Source organism: Hylobates moloch, unplaced genomic scaffold (genome assembly GCF_009828535.3).
Source record: "Hylobates moloch isolate HMO894 unplaced genomic scaffold, HMol_V3 SCAFFOLD_2, whole genome shotgun sequence".
Classification (NCBI taxonomy): domain Eukaryota; kingdom Metazoa; phylum Chordata; class Mammalia; order Primates; family Hylobatidae; genus Hylobates; species Hylobates moloch.
The window spans coordinates 149521245-149543652 of NW_026652277.1; the positions used below are offsets into that span (position 1 = coordinate 149521245).

The 22408-nt window shown below is 36.1% G+C and overlaps 1 protein-coding gene across 1 annotated transcript in view; it reads left to right on the forward strand.

The window, feature by feature from the left end:
* The window catches only part of ENPP1 (ectonucleotide pyrophosphatase/phosphodiesterase 1), an 81379-nt gene that overhangs the window by 54836 nt on the left and 4135 nt on the right, over positions 1 to 22408 (forward strand). Inside the window, exons 11-24 of the mRNA XM_032159123.2 lie at positions 63 to 135; positions 3218 to 3326; positions 4562 to 4693; positions 7264 to 7295; positions 8057 to 8184; positions 9416 to 9485; positions 10905 to 10992; positions 12110 to 12279; positions 13581 to 13632; positions 14911 to 15065; positions 17479 to 17608; positions 18812 to 18892; positions 20051 to 20183; positions 22225 to 22387. Coding sequence (XP_032015014.1) covers positions 63 to 135; positions 3218 to 3326; positions 4562 to 4693; positions 7264 to 7295; positions 8057 to 8184; positions 9416 to 9485; positions 10905 to 10992; positions 12110 to 12279; positions 13581 to 13632; positions 14911 to 15065; positions 17479 to 17608; positions 18812 to 18892; positions 20051 to 20183; positions 22225 to 22387 — 1516 coding nt within the window. The remainder of the gene's footprint in view (positions 1 to 62; positions 136 to 3217; positions 3327 to 4561; positions 4694 to 7263; positions 7296 to 8056; positions 8185 to 9415; positions 9486 to 10904; positions 10993 to 12109; positions 12280 to 13580; positions 13633 to 14910; positions 15066 to 17478; positions 17609 to 18811; positions 18893 to 20050; positions 20184 to 22224; positions 22388 to 22408) is intronic.

Here is a 22408-nt window from a genome sequence, read left to right on the forward strand (position 1 = left end):
TTTTTCCATTCTGTTTTTCAATGTGTTCGTAAAATATTACATTTTGATACTGTTTGATTTAGACCACACTTTTACACTCTGTATTTAGAAGAACCAGATTCTTCAGGTCATTCATATGGACCAGTCAGCAGTGAAGTAAGTACATTTTTATCAGTGATTATTTCATTAAACCCAGTCACCAAACTGAACCTCGCTTTGAAGGAGGCTGCTAGACCATTCTGTAAGATTCTATGGTTTCTGGAAAAAGCAAGTATTATACACAATATTACTAAATGAAAGGATGCACTTTAAACAAAATAAGAGTTGGGAGAATTGTTTAGCCTGTGTTTTCCACAGTGCTAAATTGAACTGATGATGAATTAGCTTCTGTATTTTCAATTTGAAAGTTTTTATCCACTCCATCACCCCCTACCTTGGCCTAAATACTAAGTGCTTTTTGAGAATGTTGTAAATAGCTAAACCTCCAGTATGAAAATACAGGGTAATAAGTCAAATAGCGAGGAAGCCTCCTGTGAACTCTCTTCCTTAGGAGATATGTCTTTGGCCACCTGAGACCATGCTTACAACACAGGTCCCATAGAAGGATGGGAGATTTTATCAAAAGTATGGCGATATTTGAATAATTATTTTTTGTTGAGTATTTCCTAGGAAACTAGAGGTACGAAACAGCTCATGGACTAACACTTTCAGTGTAACATCTCGTTTGACCTGACACCCTTTCAGGAACTTAGCCAGCGCCTAGCTGTTTTTAATCTGTGTAGCACTTTAAAACAGCAAACACTGCTTTTGGTTTTCACGTGACCATATCATTTTTGTTACCATTTTAATGGCAAAAAAACACAATGACTTTTGCAACAACCTAGTGTTTTGGAACACAGGAAGCATTAGAACAGAAGATGATCTGAAGGCTGAGCACCGTGGCTCACGCCTGTAATCCCAGCACTTTGGGAGGCTGAGGCGGGTGGATCACCTGAGGTCAGGAATTCGAGGCCAGCCTGGCCAACATGGCAAAACACTTGTCTCTACTAAAAATACAAAAAAATTAGCTGGGCCTGGTGGTGTGTGCCTATAATCCCAGCTACTCAGGAGGCTGAGGCAAGAGAATTGCTTGAACCCAGGAGGGGGAGGTTGCAGTGAGCCGAGATGGCACCACTGTACTCCAGCCTGGGTGACAGGGCAGGACTCTGTCTCAAAAAAAAAAAAAAAAAGAGAGAGAGAGAGAGAGAAAGAAAATGATTCGAGCATATTTTCTTGTACCTCTAAGTTGACTTTCCTTCTGATATCTATTTTGTCTGTGACCTAAGATATGAAAGGAAGTAAAAAGTAAGGATCTTGACTATTTTGGGTCATTGGGTCATGATTAAAGTGAAAAGAGGTCTTGCCAGTATCCCTCCTGTCAGAATCCTTGCGTAGATATCTTGTGATCTAGTTATGATCCCTGTGATTCCAAGGGATCATAGACTATTAAAAAAACACTCTTTCTTAATTTCTAGGGCTTCACTCCCAAATTCCTATCAGTTCTCTCGCCCAGGTAGCCTAGGTTGGATAGTCGGTGAGCCTTAAGGACTCTTCAGCACAGAGTTCAGACTAAGCCTGGCCTGACATATCTATCATGATCCCTGTTTTTGAGGGTGCTGCTTGCTTAATTCAGCAACAGCAGAGGAATTTACAACAGCTGCCTAAACCATCTTCCCTTCATTTCCCTTTCCCTGGGTCTGCCCTAGATTTGCCCCTCTTAAAAAGTAGGTACTGCTTGGATCACTATCACCTTGGATAAAGAGAGTGAAGAGAGAAGCTGACCCTCATCTAGGTCTGTTTTTACCCTTTGTATTCTTTCCATCAAAATCCATCTCCAGCAGCTCCACTGTAGTTAGTAACTCCATTGTGCCTTCCTTTCATTCTGTCCTTCAACTTAGCAGAAATACTCCTGCTTAGAGGGAGGATAAGGAAAATGCATGCCAGCAATGTGGATGTGTCATAATTGGTCAAAGGGAAAAGTTTCTTGTAGCTGTTGTCTTGATTTGAACAATTGGCTACATGCTAGTGTGATTTTTACTCTTTCACTAAAGTCACTGATACCCAAGACTTGTGTCTGGGTCAATTTGGCTACAGAAAAATCCAAGGATCATTTTATACTTGTTTATAATGTTACATACATTTTAAAATCATTGCTGCCTTTTCTAATTCACTAACAATGTGCCAGAGCACGTGCTTTTCTGACTCATCTTCATTTAAGGTTGAGCCCATTACTTTTCAAATCATGTCCATCAATTTGCAAACTCTGTAAACTCCAACATTACTGGCACACCAAAACCCACTTGATCCTAATACTTAAAAATTCCAGTTCATGTTGCTTGGATATCTTTGAATGAAAGACTTTGTCTTGTTTCATATTACAGTGAAAGAGCTTATCTCATATTACAGTGAAATATGCTGACAATGAATGACGATTAAGCTGATTCCACACATTACAGAAAACAGACAAAACTGCACAAGAATTTTTCTCAAATGGTTTTGCAAGGAGAGAGGATAAAATGAGTGCCAGAAAGCAATTTGCCAATATCATTTGCCATTCTTTGTTCTTGTGATATTCATATGTAAAATACATGCAGTTTGTAAGGAAATAATGGGTTGTATTCCTATGAGTTCTAATTTAGAAAATTAAATACATTGAATTATACGAAGCATTTCATGAATAATTTGAACATTTTTGAAAATTAGGAAACGTATTTATACAGTGACCATTTGAATGATCAAAAAGTATAAGAAGAAATTAATTGTGGAAAATGAAGTGGTAATTAAGAACATACCGGTTTCTGGCCAAACACTGTAGATTTGAGCTATTATTATTTTGACTTAAGTTGGGTCTAATCTAAGTAGTAGCATTCTGACCTCAGGAATAGATCAGCTAATCTCATTCCCAAAACTTAAAATTGAACATGTATAGAACTAGGACTCTTGCATTGTTAATGATCTGCAGTTATTTACTGTTCTTTGTATCTCTGACCCTGACCTGTCTTAGTCTAATGTGAATCAGCTCATCATAGTTGCATCCACTGGCCCTTTTTCTTTCTTTCTTTCTTTTTCTTTCTTTCTTTCTTCTTTCTTTCTTTCTTTCTTTCTTTCTTTCTTTCTTTCTTTCTTTCGAGATATCTTTATGTATAAATAGCCATTAGTGTGGGAGGTATCACATGAGGTTATTGCTTCCCATTCTTAGGTCATCAAAGCCTTGCAGAGGGTTGACAGTATGGTTGGTATGCTGATGGATGGTCTGAAAGAGCTGAACTTGCACAGATGCCTGAACCTCATCCTTATTTCGGATCATGGTAATCTGAATTTGCGTTATTTACTCTTCAGGATAAAGGGCTGACGAAAGTTTACTTGATTGTTCCCAATTTTTTCTGAATGTTATAGTTAATTCTTTTTTAAAAATGTAGTTTCTTATGGAAAGTCTTTAGGAAAAAAATACGTTAAATATAAAATATAAGTGAAACACAGAATTCATAGAAACCTAAGTGCCTATCAAGCACAATACACCAATAATTTGAATAGCTAAAAAATATATATTTTCAACATTAAATTTGTGTAACTCTACACTTTCAGATTTGGTTGGAACTGATTATTATATCTTCAATTTTCTTTTCTTTTTTTTTTTTTTTGAGACAGTCTCACTCTGTTAGCCAGGCTGGAATGCAGTAGCATGATCACAGCTCACTGCAGCCTCAACTTCTGGGCTCAAGTGATTCTCCTACCTCAGCCTCCTGAGTAGCTGGAACTACAGGCATGTGCCACCATACCTGGCTAATTAAAAAAATTTTTTTTGGTAGAGATGGGATCTTGCTATGTTGAGCAGGCTGGTCTCAATCTCGTGGTCTCAAGCTCCCACTGCTGCCTCCCAAAGTGTTGGGATTACAGGCATTAGCCATCGTGCCCAGCCTTCAATTTTCTTTAGCATGACAAATCTGACTTTAGAAGCATTATATATTAATTTTGATAATATTGTAATTTCACTTTTACTTACTGCGATCTTTGTAACACGCTTGTATACAGTTTGGGGACTATAGGAGCAGCATGCCTACAGAAAATAGAAAATAGGTTCTTTTTGTTTTTGTTCTTGTTTTTTGCTTCAGAAATAATTATAGAAATCTGTGTTTAGAAGCAGTCCTAAGAAGTTACATGCTAAAGAAGCTCCAGTCTTGGAATGAGAGTGAATCATACACAAACACTCCCAGTTAATATCCTAGGTGGTTTGGGGCAAGTAACTGGGCTTTCACATTCAGTCTAAAAATGTGATAAGACATTCTTCTTTGCTCACATAATGATATTGTAATATATAAATAAAAAGAAACATTAAACAAAATTTGGGTGATGGAAAAGATTTTGAAAAAACTGAAGTGATAGGTACAGCTGAAATTCTGTCTTACCTATCAGATGTTCAACTAATATGAGTGCTACACCCATGTTTAACAAATTTAACCTTGGAAGTGAAAGAAGTTCTGCTCTGCATATTAAATTCTTTGTTAAAGTTACAGCATGTTTTGGGACTTTTTTTTTCTCCTAGGCATGGAACAAGGCAGTTGTAAGAAATACATATATCTGAATAAATATTTGGGGGATGTTAAAAATATTAAAGTTATCTATGGACCTGCAGCTCGATTGAGACCCTCTGACGTCCCAGATAAATACTATTCATGTAAGTATATGTCTATGATAACTTTGAATATGGTCATATTAAGAATACCTTCCTTTAGGCTGGGCACAGTGGCTCACGCCTGTAATTGCAGCACTTTGGGAGGCCAAAGTGGGTGGATCACCTGAGGTCAGGAGTTCGAGACCAGCCTGGCCAACATGGTGGAACCCTAAAAATACATATACGATACTATACTATATCTATACTAAAAATACAAAAATTAGCCTGGCTTGGTGGCGGCTGCCTGTAATCCCAGCTACTCCGGAGGCTGAGGCACAAGAACCGCTTGAACCCAGGAGGCGGAGGTTGCAATGAGCTAAGATCATGCCACTGTACTACAGCCTGGGCAACCAAGTGAGACTTGGTGTCAAAAAAAAAAAAAAAAAAAGAACACCTTCCTTTAAATCATTATATCTCTAAACTAAAGGGAATCAGAGTTAATTTTTTTATGATTAAATCTCCAATGCAGAGCTTTTGTACACAAATGGATTTTATGGGACTGGATGCGAGAACACAACTTACCTATTGGTTATTCATGGACTTAGCATAATATTTGATGAGCTTAGTGCAATTTTATGTTGAAGTGTGTGTTTTACTTGTATGTCAGGATAAAGATTATACTAGAAAAAATGTTTAAGGGAGAAATCCAACTACATTTATTCAAGTTTAATTAATTAATGACACTCCATTAAAATTACTTAGTTTGGGATTAATATTCTGTTGTGAGGAGGAATGCTGACAGAAATGATTAATTGTATAGGCAATTGATTCCTGTCCTCCCTTAAACCATTTCAGAAACAATAAAGAATGTATCTTTTACATAGGGAAGAATCAATTTCACATTTCTCTTGACCACATGTGGAACACAAACTGCCAAAAGATATTTTAAAATATTTATTCTTTTGCCAATCAAGTGTATTTCTTAACTGTTTCCACCTCTGTTACCTCCCTCTCATTTTGATTACCATCCATTATAACTTTCAGATGTGTAGAGCAAATTTTGTTTGTCTTTTTGATATAGTTAGTGAACTTTGAAACAGAAAGAAAATAAGCTTTTCTGACAATTACCGGAATTGGGTTAGGTTGGGCTATTTGGTAAGATATGTTTCAATAGATAGATACTATTGACTATTAATGAAGAAAATAGATTTCACTGCAGGAAAATGGTTATGCAGATATATTTACACAGTGTCACAAAGCACAGGCTGCGTATGCCTAATACCAAGTTTTAATTCGTATTTTTTAAATTTAGAAAAGTAGTACATGACTGTTATAAAACCTGTTATAAAAACTATACAGATAGACTGGGTGCGATGGTGGCTCACGCGTGTAATTCCAGCACTTTGGGAGGCTGAGGCGGGTGGATCACAAGGTTGAGAGATCAAGACCATCCTGGCCAACATGGTGAAACCTGTCTCTATGAAAAATACAAAAATTATCCGAGCGTGGTGGCATATGCCTGTAGTCTCAGCTACTGGGGAGGGTGAGGCAGGAGAATCGCTTGAACCTGGGAGGCAGAGGTTGCGGTGAGCTGAGATTGTGCCACTGCACTCCAGCCTGGTGACAGAGAGAGACTCCATCTAAAAAAAAAAAAAAAAAGCTCTACAGGCAATAGCAGTCTCCAGAGATGTTTGGGATGGGATAGCTAAGCTGTACCATACCCTTATCTCAGGCCCTCAAGTTTCCCAAATTAAAGCAAAAACTATATATGTATGTCACTTTACATAAATATATAAAATATATGTATATAAAATGTATACTCTTGTCTGGATAATTTTCTCAAATTTATGTAATGTTTGGCTAAAATAAAATTTAGGAAGCTAGACAGTTATTGATTTGTAGTAGAAAGTACCCTAAGTAAATCCATGGGCATACTATACAAATGCAGTTTTTAAATTAGTCTACTTGCCTTCTCTTTGAAGTTTCCTTATACCCCTCTTATTTGAAAATTCTAGAACTATCATTGAATATTGAAGTATACAAAGTAAAAAGAAACAGCTTGCCACCTGAAGTCCTCCTACTTGACAACTCATTTCCCCTCTCTAGAAACAACCGTTGTTAAGCTTGGATTATGTCTTCCCGGATAATTGAGATATTTGAATAATTATTTTTGTTGTTGAGCATTTCCTAGGGAACTAGAGGTACAAAACAGCCTTACAAAACACATACAGTTTTTATTTTTACCCAGTGAAACCATACCAGATCTAGATGGATAGATACTTTGAGGGGTGGTTGGATATTGGTTACTAACTGGATGGAAAGATGGTTGGACAGGTGGATGGTTAGTTAGATGGATGAATGGATATGTGGGTTAACGGATGGATAGGTAGATGTTCTGTAACTTGTCTTTCCCTTTAAGAATATGACACTATATCATGGGTGTCATTACAGGGTGATCCCTAAAGATCTGTCTAATTCCTTTCAGTGGCTATAATGTAATGACTTAAATGAACTCTTTAAAACCTGCCTTGGTATTTAAATATAGAGTTTGCATCTGACATTCTATATTTTTATAATATGTTTTAATTATATTATACAATCAACTATTAATTCTTATGTTTTTTCCCCTCCAGTTAACTATGAAGGCATTGCCCGAAATCTTTCTGTGAGTGTCTTTATTTTCCATTATCTAGATATTTTTAGTTTTGTATAATACATATTGAGAGAAAAGTTTCAGCATCTATTATTGGGATTGAAGGATTAGAATATTTTAGTAATCTAGGCCAACATGGAAATGCTGTGTAGTTTAAAGATCTTTAAGGTTGTATCCCAATAATCCAGGTTTGAAAAATTTTTAAGAATTTATCTATTGGCATTATAAAATTTATATGAGAAGAAGAAATAATTTTAAAACTATTTACAAAAAATAATTTTTAAAGTAGAAGGAAAAAACCTTGTAGCTGTACAACCATAAACACCATTAGCATTATGATATATTTCCTTCCAGTCTTTTTTTATGCCTTAAAAAAATAAGTTTCTATGCTAGTGCTGAATTATCTATACTACATTTTATACTCATACATTTCAAGTCTGCAAGAAAACTCTTAGAATTGCACTTACAAGGATGTTTGAAAATAGAACCATTAGTGGTAACTTGAATATAATCTAGTGACACTGAGTTCTGGGGCTTTTATGCAGTAATAATTATGATTTCCTCTAAATATTTCAAGTAGTTTGGAAGATTTACCTTGTACATTATATAAGTGGTAAGAACTTTTAGCTGTTTTTTTCATCTGACTTATTGGGCCGGCTGATGAAATGTTTGTGAAAAAAATTTTCACATGAAGTTAGAAAGCAATTTCAAGAAAAGTTGACACTTTAGATATTAGGGAAATAATAGTTTTTCTTTGCTGTTTGCAATTTCAGTGCCAGGAACCAAACCAGCACTTCAAACCTTACCTGAAACATTTCTTACCTAAGCGTTTGCACTTTGCTAAGAGTGATAGAATTGAGCCCTTGACATTCTATTTGGACCCTCAGTGGCAACTTGCATTGTAAGTTCTGACAGTCTCCCAGGTAAACTTAGCCTGATCGGTTAGTGATTCAGGGTAACCATTGGGCCCTTTCTAACAATATTGTTATGTGAAAACTGTGTAAGTGTGATTCTCTTCACTCTAACCCAGGATTTCTAATGTCGGCCTATGGATGTTTGAGTTAGATAATTCTTTGTTGTGGAGAGCTGTCCTGCACATTGTGGGATATTTGACAAGGATCCTTTACTTCTCCCCACTAGATGAAAGTAGCACTTCTTCTCTAATGTGACAACCAAAAATGTCCCTCAGCATTGCCAAAAGTCCCCTGGGGAGGAAGGATCACCCAGACCATCCTTGGCTAAGAACCATTGTTCTGGCTTTTCATATCCATATTGATTAATTCTTATAATCTACATTTGTTACCACTTGACGTTGCATGTCTTCTGCACATTACAGTATGTCTAATTGTGCCTTCAAAGCCCAGCCAACAGTTGGTAAAAGCACTTTACTTTATAATAATGAGTAACTATCTTCATTATACACAGTTGTTTTTTCATTCTTCTTATACTTATCCATCAATAAACTTTAGTTTATTGGTGTATTTGGCAAATTATTTGGATGGTTAATAGTGTTAATATCTCACAACTTATTCATTAACTGTTTTGGTGGTTGCCAAGAAGCCAGTCATGATACATACCCCTGTCAAGCAAAACCTAAGCAGTGAACCAAAATTCAGTAAACAGGATTATACTGTCTCCACTCTTATTGGAGAGCTGGGCTTTCAGTTTTCAAAAAAAAAAAAAAAAAAAAAAAAATATGGAAGGAGAAATGGTCCTATCTTCATGAGAGAACTAATATTTAGTAAATATCTAAACACCATGTTGCAAGCATTTCTTTAGGCTACATCATTGAATTTTTACAAATAACTGACATGAGAAATTGAAATCAAAGAAGACAGTTAAATCTATGTAAACTCACAGGTAGTTAATCACACAGCCAATGTTCAAAACCACTTCTGTCTTTATGCTAGTGGTTTTTCTTCTGTCTACTATATTGCTTATAGTTTATCTGTCCATGAAATAAAAGATAGAGGTGACTTCTTAATGCTTTTCAAAGGCAGGTGGTTTTATTTACCGTTGTGTTGGTTTAACAAAATAGTTACGTACTTTTTATCAATGAAAATAATGTTATGATTATCAATTATGTTTTATGAAAGGACTTTACATTTTTAATTAATATATGTCAACATTAGGAATCCCTCAGAAAGGAAATATTGTGGAAGTGGATTTCATGGCTCTGACAATATATTTTCAAATATGCAAGTGAGTAAACCTATTATACTTAATTGGATTAAATCTAAAGAAAAAATGATATACAAAGTTTTAGACTTGAAAACAGACTGTGATTATATGTCTTGAATGAGAATTAATGAAACATACTTTCATAAAGCTATTTTTCTTTGAACATTAAAGAATTTTGTTAAAGTTTTATATTCATTGGCTATTACTAAAAAGTCAAAAAATGGATATAGTAAGGATGTGGAGAAAAGGGAACATTTATACACTGTCGAAGGGAATGTAAATTAGTACAACCTCTATGGATCACTGCATAGAGATTTCTCAAAGAAATAAAAATGAAACTACCCCTAATCTAGCAATCCCACTACTGGGTATCTACCCAAAGGAAAAAAAAATAATCATTTTATCAAACAGACACCTGCACTCATATGTTTATCGCAGCACTATTCACAGAAGTAGTCATGGAATCAACCTAAATATTTATAAGTGGATGATTGGATTAAAAATGTGAGATATATATATACACAAACATACCATGGAATACAACTCAGCCATAAAAAGGACTGAAATCATGTCCTTTGCAGCAACATCGATGGAATTGGAGGCCATTATCCTTAGTGAAATAACTCAAACAAAAAGCTAAAAACCACATGTTCTCACTTTTGCTAAACAGTAGGCAAACACGGACATACAGAGTGGAATAATAGACACTGGAGACTCCCCAAAGGTGGGAGGGTGGGAGGAGTGTGAGGGATGAAATACCACTTATTAGGTACAATGTACACTATTCTGGTGAGGGGTAACACTAAAAGCTCAGACTTCACCACTGTGCAATATATGCATGTAACATAACTGTACTCATACCCCTAAATTCATAAAAGTTAAAAAATTAATAAAATTTTATATTCATGTTTCATAAACATATGACATATCTCCTATTATATTTCTAATAATTATTTTTCATATTTTTGTGCTCTGTTGAGAATATTGCTTTACAGTTGAAGAAAGCCAGTGATATAATAGATAAGAAAGTATCATACTTATGTTCTGAGAAGGATAATATCTTACATTTACCCAGCATTTTAACATTTTCAAAACAAACTTACAATAATTATTTAATTTGATCCCTGCAGCACTGTGTAAGGTGGGCAGGGTGAGGTTTATATTGCATGTCATAGATGAAAAAAAATGTTATCATTCATTCTGTTTTGATTGTCAAAATCAAGAATTGTAATAAAACTAAGAGACCTATCCTAGATGTCCTTAGATTATGTGTGTGATAGGGTTAAAACTATATTTCCCACAAAGTCCACTGAGCATGGTAGTTTTCCTCTTATCTTATCATAACCAGTTTGTATATGTACAATATGGATAACAGAATTTTTTGGACCAAGCTGTAGACAGCTGACATGCACTGATAAACTTCCTTTTCTGGCCATCTAGGCCCTCTTTGTTGGCTATGGACCTGGATTCAAGCATGGCATTGAGGTTGACACCTTTGAAAACATTGAAGTCTATAACTTAATGTGTGGTAAGTGTGAACAGGTGGCTTTTTTCCCTTCTGAAAATAGACCTGAAATAGGATTATCAAAAGCAGGTCACATTGAAGGCAACTTTGTGGAGATGATGGTGAGGCAAGACAGATTTTTACCTTCTTCCTGACTCAGACTCACTGAAGAAATGTGGGGAACATGTCATCTTATTACTTATCTGTTTGTTCCACTAGGCTGCTTGCTGGTTAAAGTACACCACTCGCAGCAGGGTGGTCTGCACACCCCCAGTGCCCAGCACTTTGCTAGGCCCTCGGCTTAGTGATTTGATTCTTGACTCAGAGCAGTGATAGAAGCCAGAAAAAAGAGATTGAGGGCAGTGAAAGGTGGACAAAACTTGTGGAACTTCTGGTATCCATAATGGTTGAATGTAGGTCAATGTCAAGGTTGTAGAAATGAAGGAAGACCCATTAGGGAGATTCTTGGTTTACTTTGTACTTTCTGAAGTAGTCCTTTTATGGTGAAGCATTGTGTTTTAAATATTAGTTTCTTATTCTGATAATGGTCCTAGGCATTTGCAAAACCTTAAATATGTCTTAAGTATAATTCTTTTAGTGGGAGTCTATATAGTTTAAATGAGTTAATATATCCTAAAATACTTAAAACAGCACCTGGCATATAGTAAGTGCTTACTACATAAGTTTTGCTGTTATTACATTTAAGAGCATGATAGACTCAGACAAAACTGGTTTTGAATTCTAGATGATTTAGTTAGTAACTTTGAGACTTGGGTAAAACACTTTGATTACTCATCTACCAAATATTGATGATAACTTATAAAATTGTTTTGGGGAATAAATAAGAAAATATGTTAGCACTATGATTGGCATAAAATATGCATTCAACAGGTGGTGACTGTAGTTGTATGCTTTAAATATCAGAAATTTTGTAGTGAAATACAGCATACATATCAGTATTTCTATTAAAAATAACCTAGTCTTAAATACTCTAAAACCCAAGAGAGTTTTATAGTTTTATTTTAGTTAAAGAGTAAAGGACTCATGTATTTGGTTTTAAAAAAGTAAAGATCATAGCACAAGTCTACTATTTGTTTGATTTGAAACATCTGAGTAACTCTACCATCTTGAAATTATACAGATTTACTGAATTTGACACCGGCTCCTAATAACGGAACTCATGGAAGTCTTAACCACCTTCTAAAGAATCCTGTTTATACGCCAAAGCATCCCAAAGAAGTGCACCCCCTGGTACAGTGCCCCTTCACAAGAAACCCCAGAGATAACCTTGGCTGCTCATGTAACCCTTCGGTAAGTATCGTCAAGAAGTTTGGTCCAGTATGTATGTTTTGATAGCACCCTCTGCATAGCATGTGCTATAAAAATACTTAATATTCAAATTAGAATTTAGGAGTGGGGGTAGGTAAAAATATGTTTTAATTCTAGGGGCACATGCAGATCTTTTGTAATATATCTTTTCTCTTTCTAGCTTTTGCATTTTCCGCTCTATTTTTAATTCCTTGGAGCTGTGACTTGACTTGGGTGCAGGTGTGGTGAAGTCTAGTTAGTTGACTTGGGTGCAGGTGTGGAGAAGTCTAGTTCAGTTCTTGAGCATCCTGAATTAGGGAATCTGTGCTGTTAACTCTAGCAGTGAGGTCATGAGCACATAGTAAACCAATCACAATGTACCTTTTTAAAAATACAATTCAGGTTGTTTAAATGTAGGGAGAAAAAAGATTTCTTGGTATGAAATGAATATATTACACTGTCCTTTTTTACTTCCATGTTAATATATCATTATTATAAAAAGATAAAATACTAGATAAGTTATGAACAAAATTGATAAATCCCCAGTATCGGAAGGTGAGGCAGGCGAACATTGAACCGGGGAGGTTGCATTACCAATCTCACCATTGAATTGATCCAACCTGGGCAACAGCGAGACCTGTCTCAAAAAAAAAAAAAATATATATATATATATATATATAGCAATTTGAAACATTTTGTTTTAGACTTGAGTTAGAGTAGAAGAAAGACTGTTGGGGTATATAGATGAGAATTATATAGCAGCAATCATATTCTTATTTTTTAATTACTGGTGTGATGCTTATACTAACAATTTTGTCTTTTGCAACTGTCATTCCTCTCTTTCTGTCTTTTTCATCAAAAATGTAACTTCTGCCCAGGCATGGTGTACCATACCTGTAATCCCAGTACTTTGGGAGGCCGAGGTGAGAGGATTGCTTGAGACCAGGAGCTCAAGACCAGACTGGGCAACATAGTGAGACCCTGTCTGTACAAAAAACTAAAAAAATTAGCTGGGCATGGTGGCATACGCCTGGAGTCCCATTTACTTGGGAGCCTGAGGTGGGAGGATTGCTTGAGCCCAGTAGGCCAAGGCTGCAGTGAGTCATGATTGCACCACTGCACACCAGCCTGGGTGAAAGAGCAAGACTCTTGCCTTTAAAGAGAAAAAAAAAAAATCCACTAATACAAGACTATCGTAAATGATCTTTGTTCTATGTTGGAATAATCAATCTATAGCGGTTCTATGTTACAAAATTTAAAACATGTCTCTCTGTCCTTAAAAATAGTTTTATAACCTTTTTTAGATTTTGCCAATTGAGGATTTTCAGACACAGTTCAATCTGACCGTGGCAGAAGGTAAGGCATGCTACCCTCAAGCTCGGAATGTGAAGCAAGCATTTTCTCATCAGTCTGAAATGCAGAGAACTGGCTTGGGGGTATTATTTGAGAATAACCAATAAAATAAAGGGAGTTCTGAAGGACCACTTGATGAAACATAGAGGTTTCTTTGTTTGACAGTTTAGACAGGCATAAGGAAAGAAGAGATATTTTGCAGTGGATATTGTATGTAATGTATTTAGTGGAAGCTGAATCACACTTTATGAACATGATGGAGGTATTCTAAAATTTTTGATGATTTCTATAAGTTGATAATAGAGACTCAGATTCCCACTTGAAGTACCTAAGTTTCTGTCTCACCTGGTTCTTAGTTAATCATACAAGGTTATATATTGATTTATTGATCTAAAGTTATTTCTGCATCACTTTTGACCAAAAATCAAGGATATACAGACAACTGATGAAATTTTTCACTTATGACTTGAATGTTTGGAGTAACTGTAATACACTCTCTCAGCCTTAAGTTACTTGGCACACATTTTTTTTCTACTAGAAGAGGTAAATTCTGCATTAATTCTGATATAAGCTTGTCTCTATAAAATCCCTAGGTAAATGCTGGAGTTAGGAAAATCTTTGATATCTCCAAGGTGGCAAAGTATTGTGGTGAATGATGGCACTTTCAGAATTGAGTAGATCCAAGTTTGAATATAGCTTAGGTACTATATGTTCATGGAAAAAGTATTCCCTGTCAGCTGCTGTTTCCTCATCTGTAAAATCGGTGTATAACCTTAATTCATAGGGAAATGTAAAAATTAGTTATATGACGTGTACCAAGCACTTGACATTTGGAAAAAGGGCAATAAATAATATCTATATTGTTACTGTTTTATTTAGTTTAGTCTCATAATTTCAATTCTGAACTTCTGCTTTCCAAGTACACATATCATTAAAAAAATTTGCTTTCTAGAGTGTGTCCTAAAGAATAAGTAATAAAAATAGTGCTTAAGAAGTTTTGATAAAATAACTTTGAATTAACTGGAATATTTAGCAATTTCATATAGTGTCCTCATGGTATCTTGATATTACATTGATTTCAGACTCTTTATAGGCAAAAATAACAGTGAACCTCACTTGTCTTCTTGTTTATGCTTGTACCCTTTGTCATCAGTTTTTTTTAATAGTTAAAAGTAAATCTTCAATATGATTAAGTAGAGGAAAGGATTAGATGAGTGTATCACACTATATATTATCATATAATGCACACTAACTACATTTATTTTCATCCTATGATCCAAGAGAAGATTATTAAGCTTGAAACTTTACCCTATGGAAGACCCAGAGTTCTCCAGAAGAAAAACACCATCTGTCTTCTTTCCCAGCACCAGTTTATGAGTGGATACAGCCAAGACATCTTAATGCCCCTTTGGACATCGTATACCGTGGACAGAAATGCAAGTATTTGTCACCTCTTTATGTGTGGCTATTTCAAATTAATGATTAAGCAGAACATTAAATGCATAGTTTCTCACTGTACACCTTGGTTTTATACTCAGTTCCTGCATTAGAGGAACACTGAACAGGGAGTCAGAAAAGTTCAGTTCCAGTTCAAGCTCTGCCACTGAGCAGGTGCATGACTTTGAGAACTCAGACCAAATTTCTTCTATGAAATGAGGGTTGTGCAGTAAAGAATTCTCTTTTGGGCCGGGCGCAGTGGCTCACGCCTGTAATCCCAGCACTTTGGGAGGCCGAGGCGGGCAGATCACGAGGTCAGGAAATCGAGACCATCCTGGCTAACATGGTGAAACCCCATCTCTACTAAAAATGCAAAAAAATTAGCCAGGCGTGGTGGCGGGCGCCTGTAGCCCCAGCTACTCAGGAGGCTGAGGCAGGAGAATGGTGTGAACCTGGGAGGCAGAGCTTGCAGTGAGCCAAGATGGCTCCACTGCACTCCAGCCTGGGCGACAGAGTGAGACTCCATCTCAAAAAAAAAAAAGAAAAGAATTCTCTTTTGCTTCCCCGACCCCAGTTTTAATATTTATTATTCCAATTTGTAATTGCATGAAATCAGCCTTAGGATCAGTCACAGTTACCCATTTCTAAATACATGGCTGTGTGAGAACAAGTATTTCCCTCAGCTGTCCAAATCTAAGGGGACCCTCACTGGCAAAGCCATTAAAGCTCAGTAACATCATTGCATGTACCATCTATAGGAAGACATGAGCCCAAACCAGGAAGAGGCCAAAATCCTGCCCACCACCAACGCCAGAGGAGTTAGGCCTTGAAAGGAGTGAGGGCAAATATCCCAGAATAAGAGCAGCCTTCCCCCTCACTCATGGCCCCCTGGGTGCTCTGGTAGAAGGAGGAATGGTGAAGGAGATGGTGCTGGAAAGAGAGAAGGGGGAAGATGAGATTTTGATCTTATGTGGAATTGAAATTTTAAACTGGGCTGAAACTGAAAGTGACTGGCAAGGTACAGGATGCCCTAAGGGAACGACAAAGGGATTTGAGAGAGCATAGTGGAGGGCAGCGGTTTCATTTAAAAAATAAAATTATTTTTACTAATCAGTGAGACAGCCAAATAAAACGATAGGGATATGTCTGTTTATATATAATTTCTATGTTACAAATATATAATACATATATTTATATAAAGTTCCTTGAACTTTGATTTTTAAAATTTTTCAATACTGTCCTCAAACACCAAACACTTAAAAAAAATTTTGACTTTGTAACTGATCAGTCTACACCATTTTTTATAGGCACCCTGTCCTATTTATTAATATTTATACCTTAATTATGGTGTTCTTTGATTCCATTTTCAGTTTTCTTATATAATTAAAATTATGACTTTACAGTCATCGCGATGCTTGAGGTTTTTACATTGCTGTTCAGTGACTGTCCTCCTTTGCTCCAGCAACTTTTGGCAGTGTGGTTGGCTATGGAAGATAGACTCAGATCTCTAAAAATCAACATTTTACTATATAAAAGCTTAAAATTGACCAGGCGCAGTGGCTCACGCCTGTAATCCCAGCACGTTGGGAGGCTGAGGTGGGCGGATCACGAGGTCAGGAGATTTAGACCATCCTGACTAACATGGTGAAACCTCGTCTCTACTAAAAATACAAAAAATTAGACAGGCGTGGTGGGTCATGCCTGTAATCCCAGCACTTTGGGAGGCTGAGGTGGGCGGATCATGAGGTCAGGAGATCGAGACCATCCTGACTAACATGGTGAAACCTTGTCTCTACTAAAAATACAAAAAATTAGACAGGCGTGGTGGGTCACACCTGTAATCCCAGCACTTTGAGGGGGCTGCGGCGGGTGGAGCACCTGAGGTCAGGAGCTCAAGACCAGCCTTAAAACATGGTGAAACCCCATCTCTACTAAAAACACAAAAATCAGCCAGGCGTGGTAGCAGATGCCTGTAGTCCCAGCTACTCGGGAAACTGAGGCAGGAGAATCGCTTGAACCTGGGGGGCAGAGTTGTAGTGAGCCAAGATTGCGCCACTGCACTCTAGCCTAGGTGACAGAGCGAAACTCCATCTTAAAAATAAATAAATAAATAAATAAAAGTTTAAAATTGTGTAGATAAAAACGTTCTAAACATTATTTCATATTAGCATAGCAGAATCTGAAAATATTTGCACAAATATGACAATTAGTATCTTTAATATTGTAAAGCATTTTTACACTTTAGTTAGAAAAAAGATGAATATACTAGTAGGAAAATGGAAAAATAGGGAAGGACATGAGCTGACAGCTAGATCTTCATAATTTTATGATGTAGTTCACTTTTAAATATTAATAAAGCAATTTTCTTCTCTGTGCCTGATATCTGAGAGTTCTTTTCATTTCGTTCTTCAGGACAGTTTCTCTACGGAAGACTTCTCCAACTGTCTCTACCAGGACTTTAGAATTTCTCTTAGTCCTGTCCATAAATGTTCATTCTATAAAAATAACAGCAAAGTGAGTTACGGGTTCCTCTCCCCACCACGTAAGTTTCTTCCTCTCCTGACCTTCCCTTTTCTTATCCTCTTCTCCTCCTTTTTGTTTTCTTTCTTGTTTATAAATCCTACCATACATTATATATAATATATATAATGCATAATATATAAATACATAATATGTATAATATATAATATATAATATATAAAATACATAATATATATTATATATATATAGCTATATATATCTATAGCTTTGTTTATTTATTGGTGAAAAATTGTGGATTTGGTCTATAACTACCAAGGGAAAAATTTTAATCATCTAAAATTTGAATTTTATAAAATTTTCTTTTTGTTGGGAGGGTAGTTGATTTAGTGCAGATATGGTAAGCAGAACACTTCATGGTTCCTTTCTGCATTTGTTTTAAACAATTAGAGAATATTGTGAAGTTGGAATATATATATCAAGTTGGAAGAGTATATCAAGGTTCTTAGGAAGGAGATCTAACTTTGTTGTTTAAAAAGAAAATGCGTTTGTCAGAGAAGTAGGTAAAGGTAGAGGCTTACGTATGCTTGCTTTTTCACTGATCCAGAACCTCTAGGGAATGGCTTTTTTGAAGCTAAGTATTCTATTTTTTGAAATGGCAAATTTGTATGTTGATGAGAAGCCATTTTGGGGCCGGCCTTAAAAGGCAAAAATCAGAAAGCTCCAGGTGCTCAACTACCGTCAGCATCCAGTTCAGTTCCCAGAGTATGTGTCTGAAGTCAGAACTTGGCTATTGCATTATAAAAATAGACCAGGTCCAAGCCTCAAATTCATACAGAGAAGCCTTGTACGGTGTTTCGAGACAGACATCCTGTGATGTTTTTTCTGGGTAGCAGGTGTTGTTCTGGAGCCAGATGTTCTCTTTTTTCTTTTCACTGTGAAAAAGTGTAAGGAAAGAAGATTGTCAACACAATTCCTTTTAGTTGAAATAAGGGCAATAAAGTTTGAATATGTTTAATTTCGGGCTCTTGTTATTAAAGTTTATGTTTCTTTGACATGCTCATCTTGAAAAGACTTAAATATTTTATTTTTGTAAAGGGCTTGACCAAACACGTTACATTTTCCCTTGACCCTGTACTTGGGAAAGTTTTACAGGTTTAAGATGGTACTCAGCTAATTTTTAAAAATGCCCCCCTCACCATGAGAAACTATAATTTCCTATGTTATTTGTGAAGAATGAAAAAGTTGTCCTCTTTTCTCTTTGTAGAACTAAATAAAAATTCAAGTGGAATATATTCTGAAGCTTTGCTTACTACAAATATAGTGCCAATGTACCAGAGTTTTCAAGGTAAAAAATGTTAACTCTATATTTGATAATTTTAATGAATTTCTGCACATATAGGTATAATTCATATGTAATAGGACTTATGGTCTAAATTAAATGAATTAATACCAAATACATTCTTAAAGGTTTAACTTTGAGAATACTAGTACACAAAAATTCTACAAATATTAGAATTATCATATATTCCAGTATCCATTCTGCTTTGTATTTAATTGTTTGCAAACATTTTTGGTGAGAAAGTGTATGATGCGCTTCCTAAAGTTATCCAGCTAATACAGTCTGCTAACACTTGTATTAACTTTCATTCGGCTTCCTTATTTGACTTTTTGGAAGTTCTTGATAATTGTCTGTGTTTTCAAATGAATAGATTTTACATCATCATTAACTATTGCAGCATTTGACTTTTACAGGAATAAAAATATAGTTACTTAAATTGATGTATAGAATATCAAAATATAAGCATATAAGGAGTTTTTACTCTATATCTAGAATACTTGTGAATATTTCAAAGTTAATATTCAGATATTAATAGGAAATCTGAATTATATGCCTTGTTTATGTTTGCGATGTTGCTATGCTTAATGATGACATGATCATAATTTCAGCATGATGTACTTGTTCAGGGATGCCTCAAAGAGAGCTGGGTTCAACGTTTGTCTGTGAGTCCTTTCAAAGGCCAAAGCTGAACAATGAATTTTTGGCCTCACACTAAGGTTAGAGCCAAGGCTGGGTGTGGTGGCTCATGCTTGCAGTCCCAGCACTTTGGGGAGGCCAACTCAGAAGGACTGCTTGAGGCCAGGAGTTCAAGATCAGCCTGGGAAACAGTGAGACCTGGTCTTTAGTCTCTACAAAAAATTTTAATTAGCGAGGCATGGTGATGTGCACCTGTAGTCCTAGCTATTCTGGAGACTGAGGCAGGAGCATCTCTTGACCCCAAGAGTTTGAGGCTGCAGTGAGCCATGATTGTGCCACTGCACTCTAGCCTGGGTGATGTAGTAAGACTCTGTCTCTAAACAAAAAACAAAACAAAGACTGAAGCCAAACTTGACTTTATCTTTATTTACTATAAATGCTAATTTTGAATCATGGTGTTAATTTATTTCACATGTCAACATGGTACCTTGTTCTTTTGAAACTACACTGGCTTCTGTCTTGTTTCAGTCATATGGCGCTACTTTCATGACACCCTACTGCGAAAGTATGCTGAAGAAAGAAATGGTGTCAATGTCGTCAGTGGTCCTGTGTTTGACTTTGATTATGATGGACGTTATGATTCCCTAGAGATTCTGAGGCAGTAAGAACGTATTTCATTACTCTTAAAAATAGGAATTACCATCCAGTTGAGTCAACAGAACCTTTTTTTATCCAGTGTCATATGTTTATGTGTATGACACCTCTGACTACACAGGAAGCCTCTTGAAATATCTGATTAATTTTGATGTTTTGCCCAATGTTCAGTAAAATATTTTTAGGTAAACAAGTAGTGTTTCTCACCCATTCAGTTCAGTTGAATAATTTATTTTATTTTATTATTATTATACTTTAAGTTTTAGGGTACATGTGCACAACGTGCAGGTTTGTTACATATGTATACATGTGCCATGTTGGTGTGCTGCACCCATTAACTCCTCATTTAGCATTAGGTATATCTCCTAATGCTCTCCCTCCCTCCTCCCCCCACCCCACAACAGTCCCTGGTGTGTGATGTTCCCCTTCCTGTGTCCAAGTGTTCTCATTGTTCAATTCCCACCTATGAGTGAGAACATGTGGTGTTTAGTTTTTCATCCTTGTGATAGTTTGCTGAGAATGATGGTTTCCAGCTTCATCCATGTCCCTACAAAGGACATGAACTCATCCTTTTTTATGGCTGCATAGTATTCCATGGTGTATATGTGCCACATTTTCTTAATCCAGTCTATCATTGTTGGACATTTGGGTTGGTTCCAAGTCTTTGTTATTGTGAATAGTGCTGCAGTAAACATACGTGTGCATGTGTCTTTATAGCAGCATGATTTATAATCCTTTGGGTATATACCCAGTAATGGGATGGCTGGGTCAAATGGTATTTCTAGTTCTAGATTTTGAGCTCAGTTTAAATGCTGAACTCATTTAAGATCTCTGTGTGGGTAATTGTTAAGGTATGATCTTAATATATTTTCAGTCAGAAGATGAAGAACTCTATGGTGTGGCTACAGATACCCTGAGTCTAGGAATGAATAGGGTTATAAAGCTGTAGTGCTTGGAGTCTGGTGGCCTTGGGTGAATGTTATGGCTTTTACCCAACTGTGGCTGGAGGGGCATGATAAAAAGCAACTGTCTGAAGGAAACCATCAGTGGCACTTTTTTAAAAAAAGAGAGGGAGAGAACATTTTGGAAACTGGTTGATCTTTATTAAAACAATAATTACAATAGTTTGGGAAGCAATTTTGCTGTTAAGTCCGTAGGAAAAAGACTGAGATTCCACTGAGATTCAGCCCCTCTCAGAACTTTCCTACTCTCCCAGGCTGACTGAGATATATGTGACTTACAAAATACATCGGAGAGCACATCAGTTTGTAAAGTTACAGTTTTTTACTTTCCCTTGAGGCATAAAGCTGCCTTAGAAGCTGTAGCACTGGAGAGGATAAAGAAGAGAACTGCATATGCTTCCTACCCACGGCTTCACCCAGAGGCCTTTGTTTAAATCTGTTTTATAGATTATGTTTCTACATAAGGTCATATTTGAAAACAATGATTCCACTGCCTTAAATTTTGAAAGATGTTGAAAAAACAAACACAGCCTTAAAATAGGAGAATGACTATGAGGTGAAGATGTTTGGGACATCTTTGGTAATATACTGCAGTTTAAAAATTAAGTTATTAAGGAAGAAAATCCAGTTAGAACAAACAATTCATGACAACATGTCCTCTCTTGAAGGGGCTGGAATAGAAAATTCCTAACCAGTTCTTTCTCTGCCCACTATTTGTCTATAATGGCCTAGAAGTTAAGACTATCAGTAATGGTTTACACTCTTGGTCGTAGGTGTTCAAAAATGACATTTTCTGTTCTTTAGTGTTTCAATTTCAGTGTCTTTAGGTAGAACTAAAAGAATTCTAAAAGTCAATAAATTTCTACAGAAAATAAAAATTATTTGGAGTGTGTTTATCTGCCTGTCTTCTAATTATTACTCTCAGTCTGGCAGAGTATGTTGAGGTATTGTGATTACTAGCTTCTTATATTTAATTATTTGTTTGAATTTGATTTTTATGTGTATTAAAAGCATGCTCTACTGAAATGTTTATCAAAAGGAAGATAGTTATTTCTTTCTTAAAATGAATATTGGCATATTTTACAGAAAAAGAAGAGTCATCCGTAACCAAGAAATTTTGATTCCAACTCACTTCTTTATTGTGCTAACGAGCTGTAAAGATACATCTCAGACTCCTTTGCACTGTGAAAACATAGACACCTTAGCTTTCATTTTGCCTCACAGGACTGATAACAGTGAGAGCTGTGTGGTAAGTAGCTTTTGTATATTT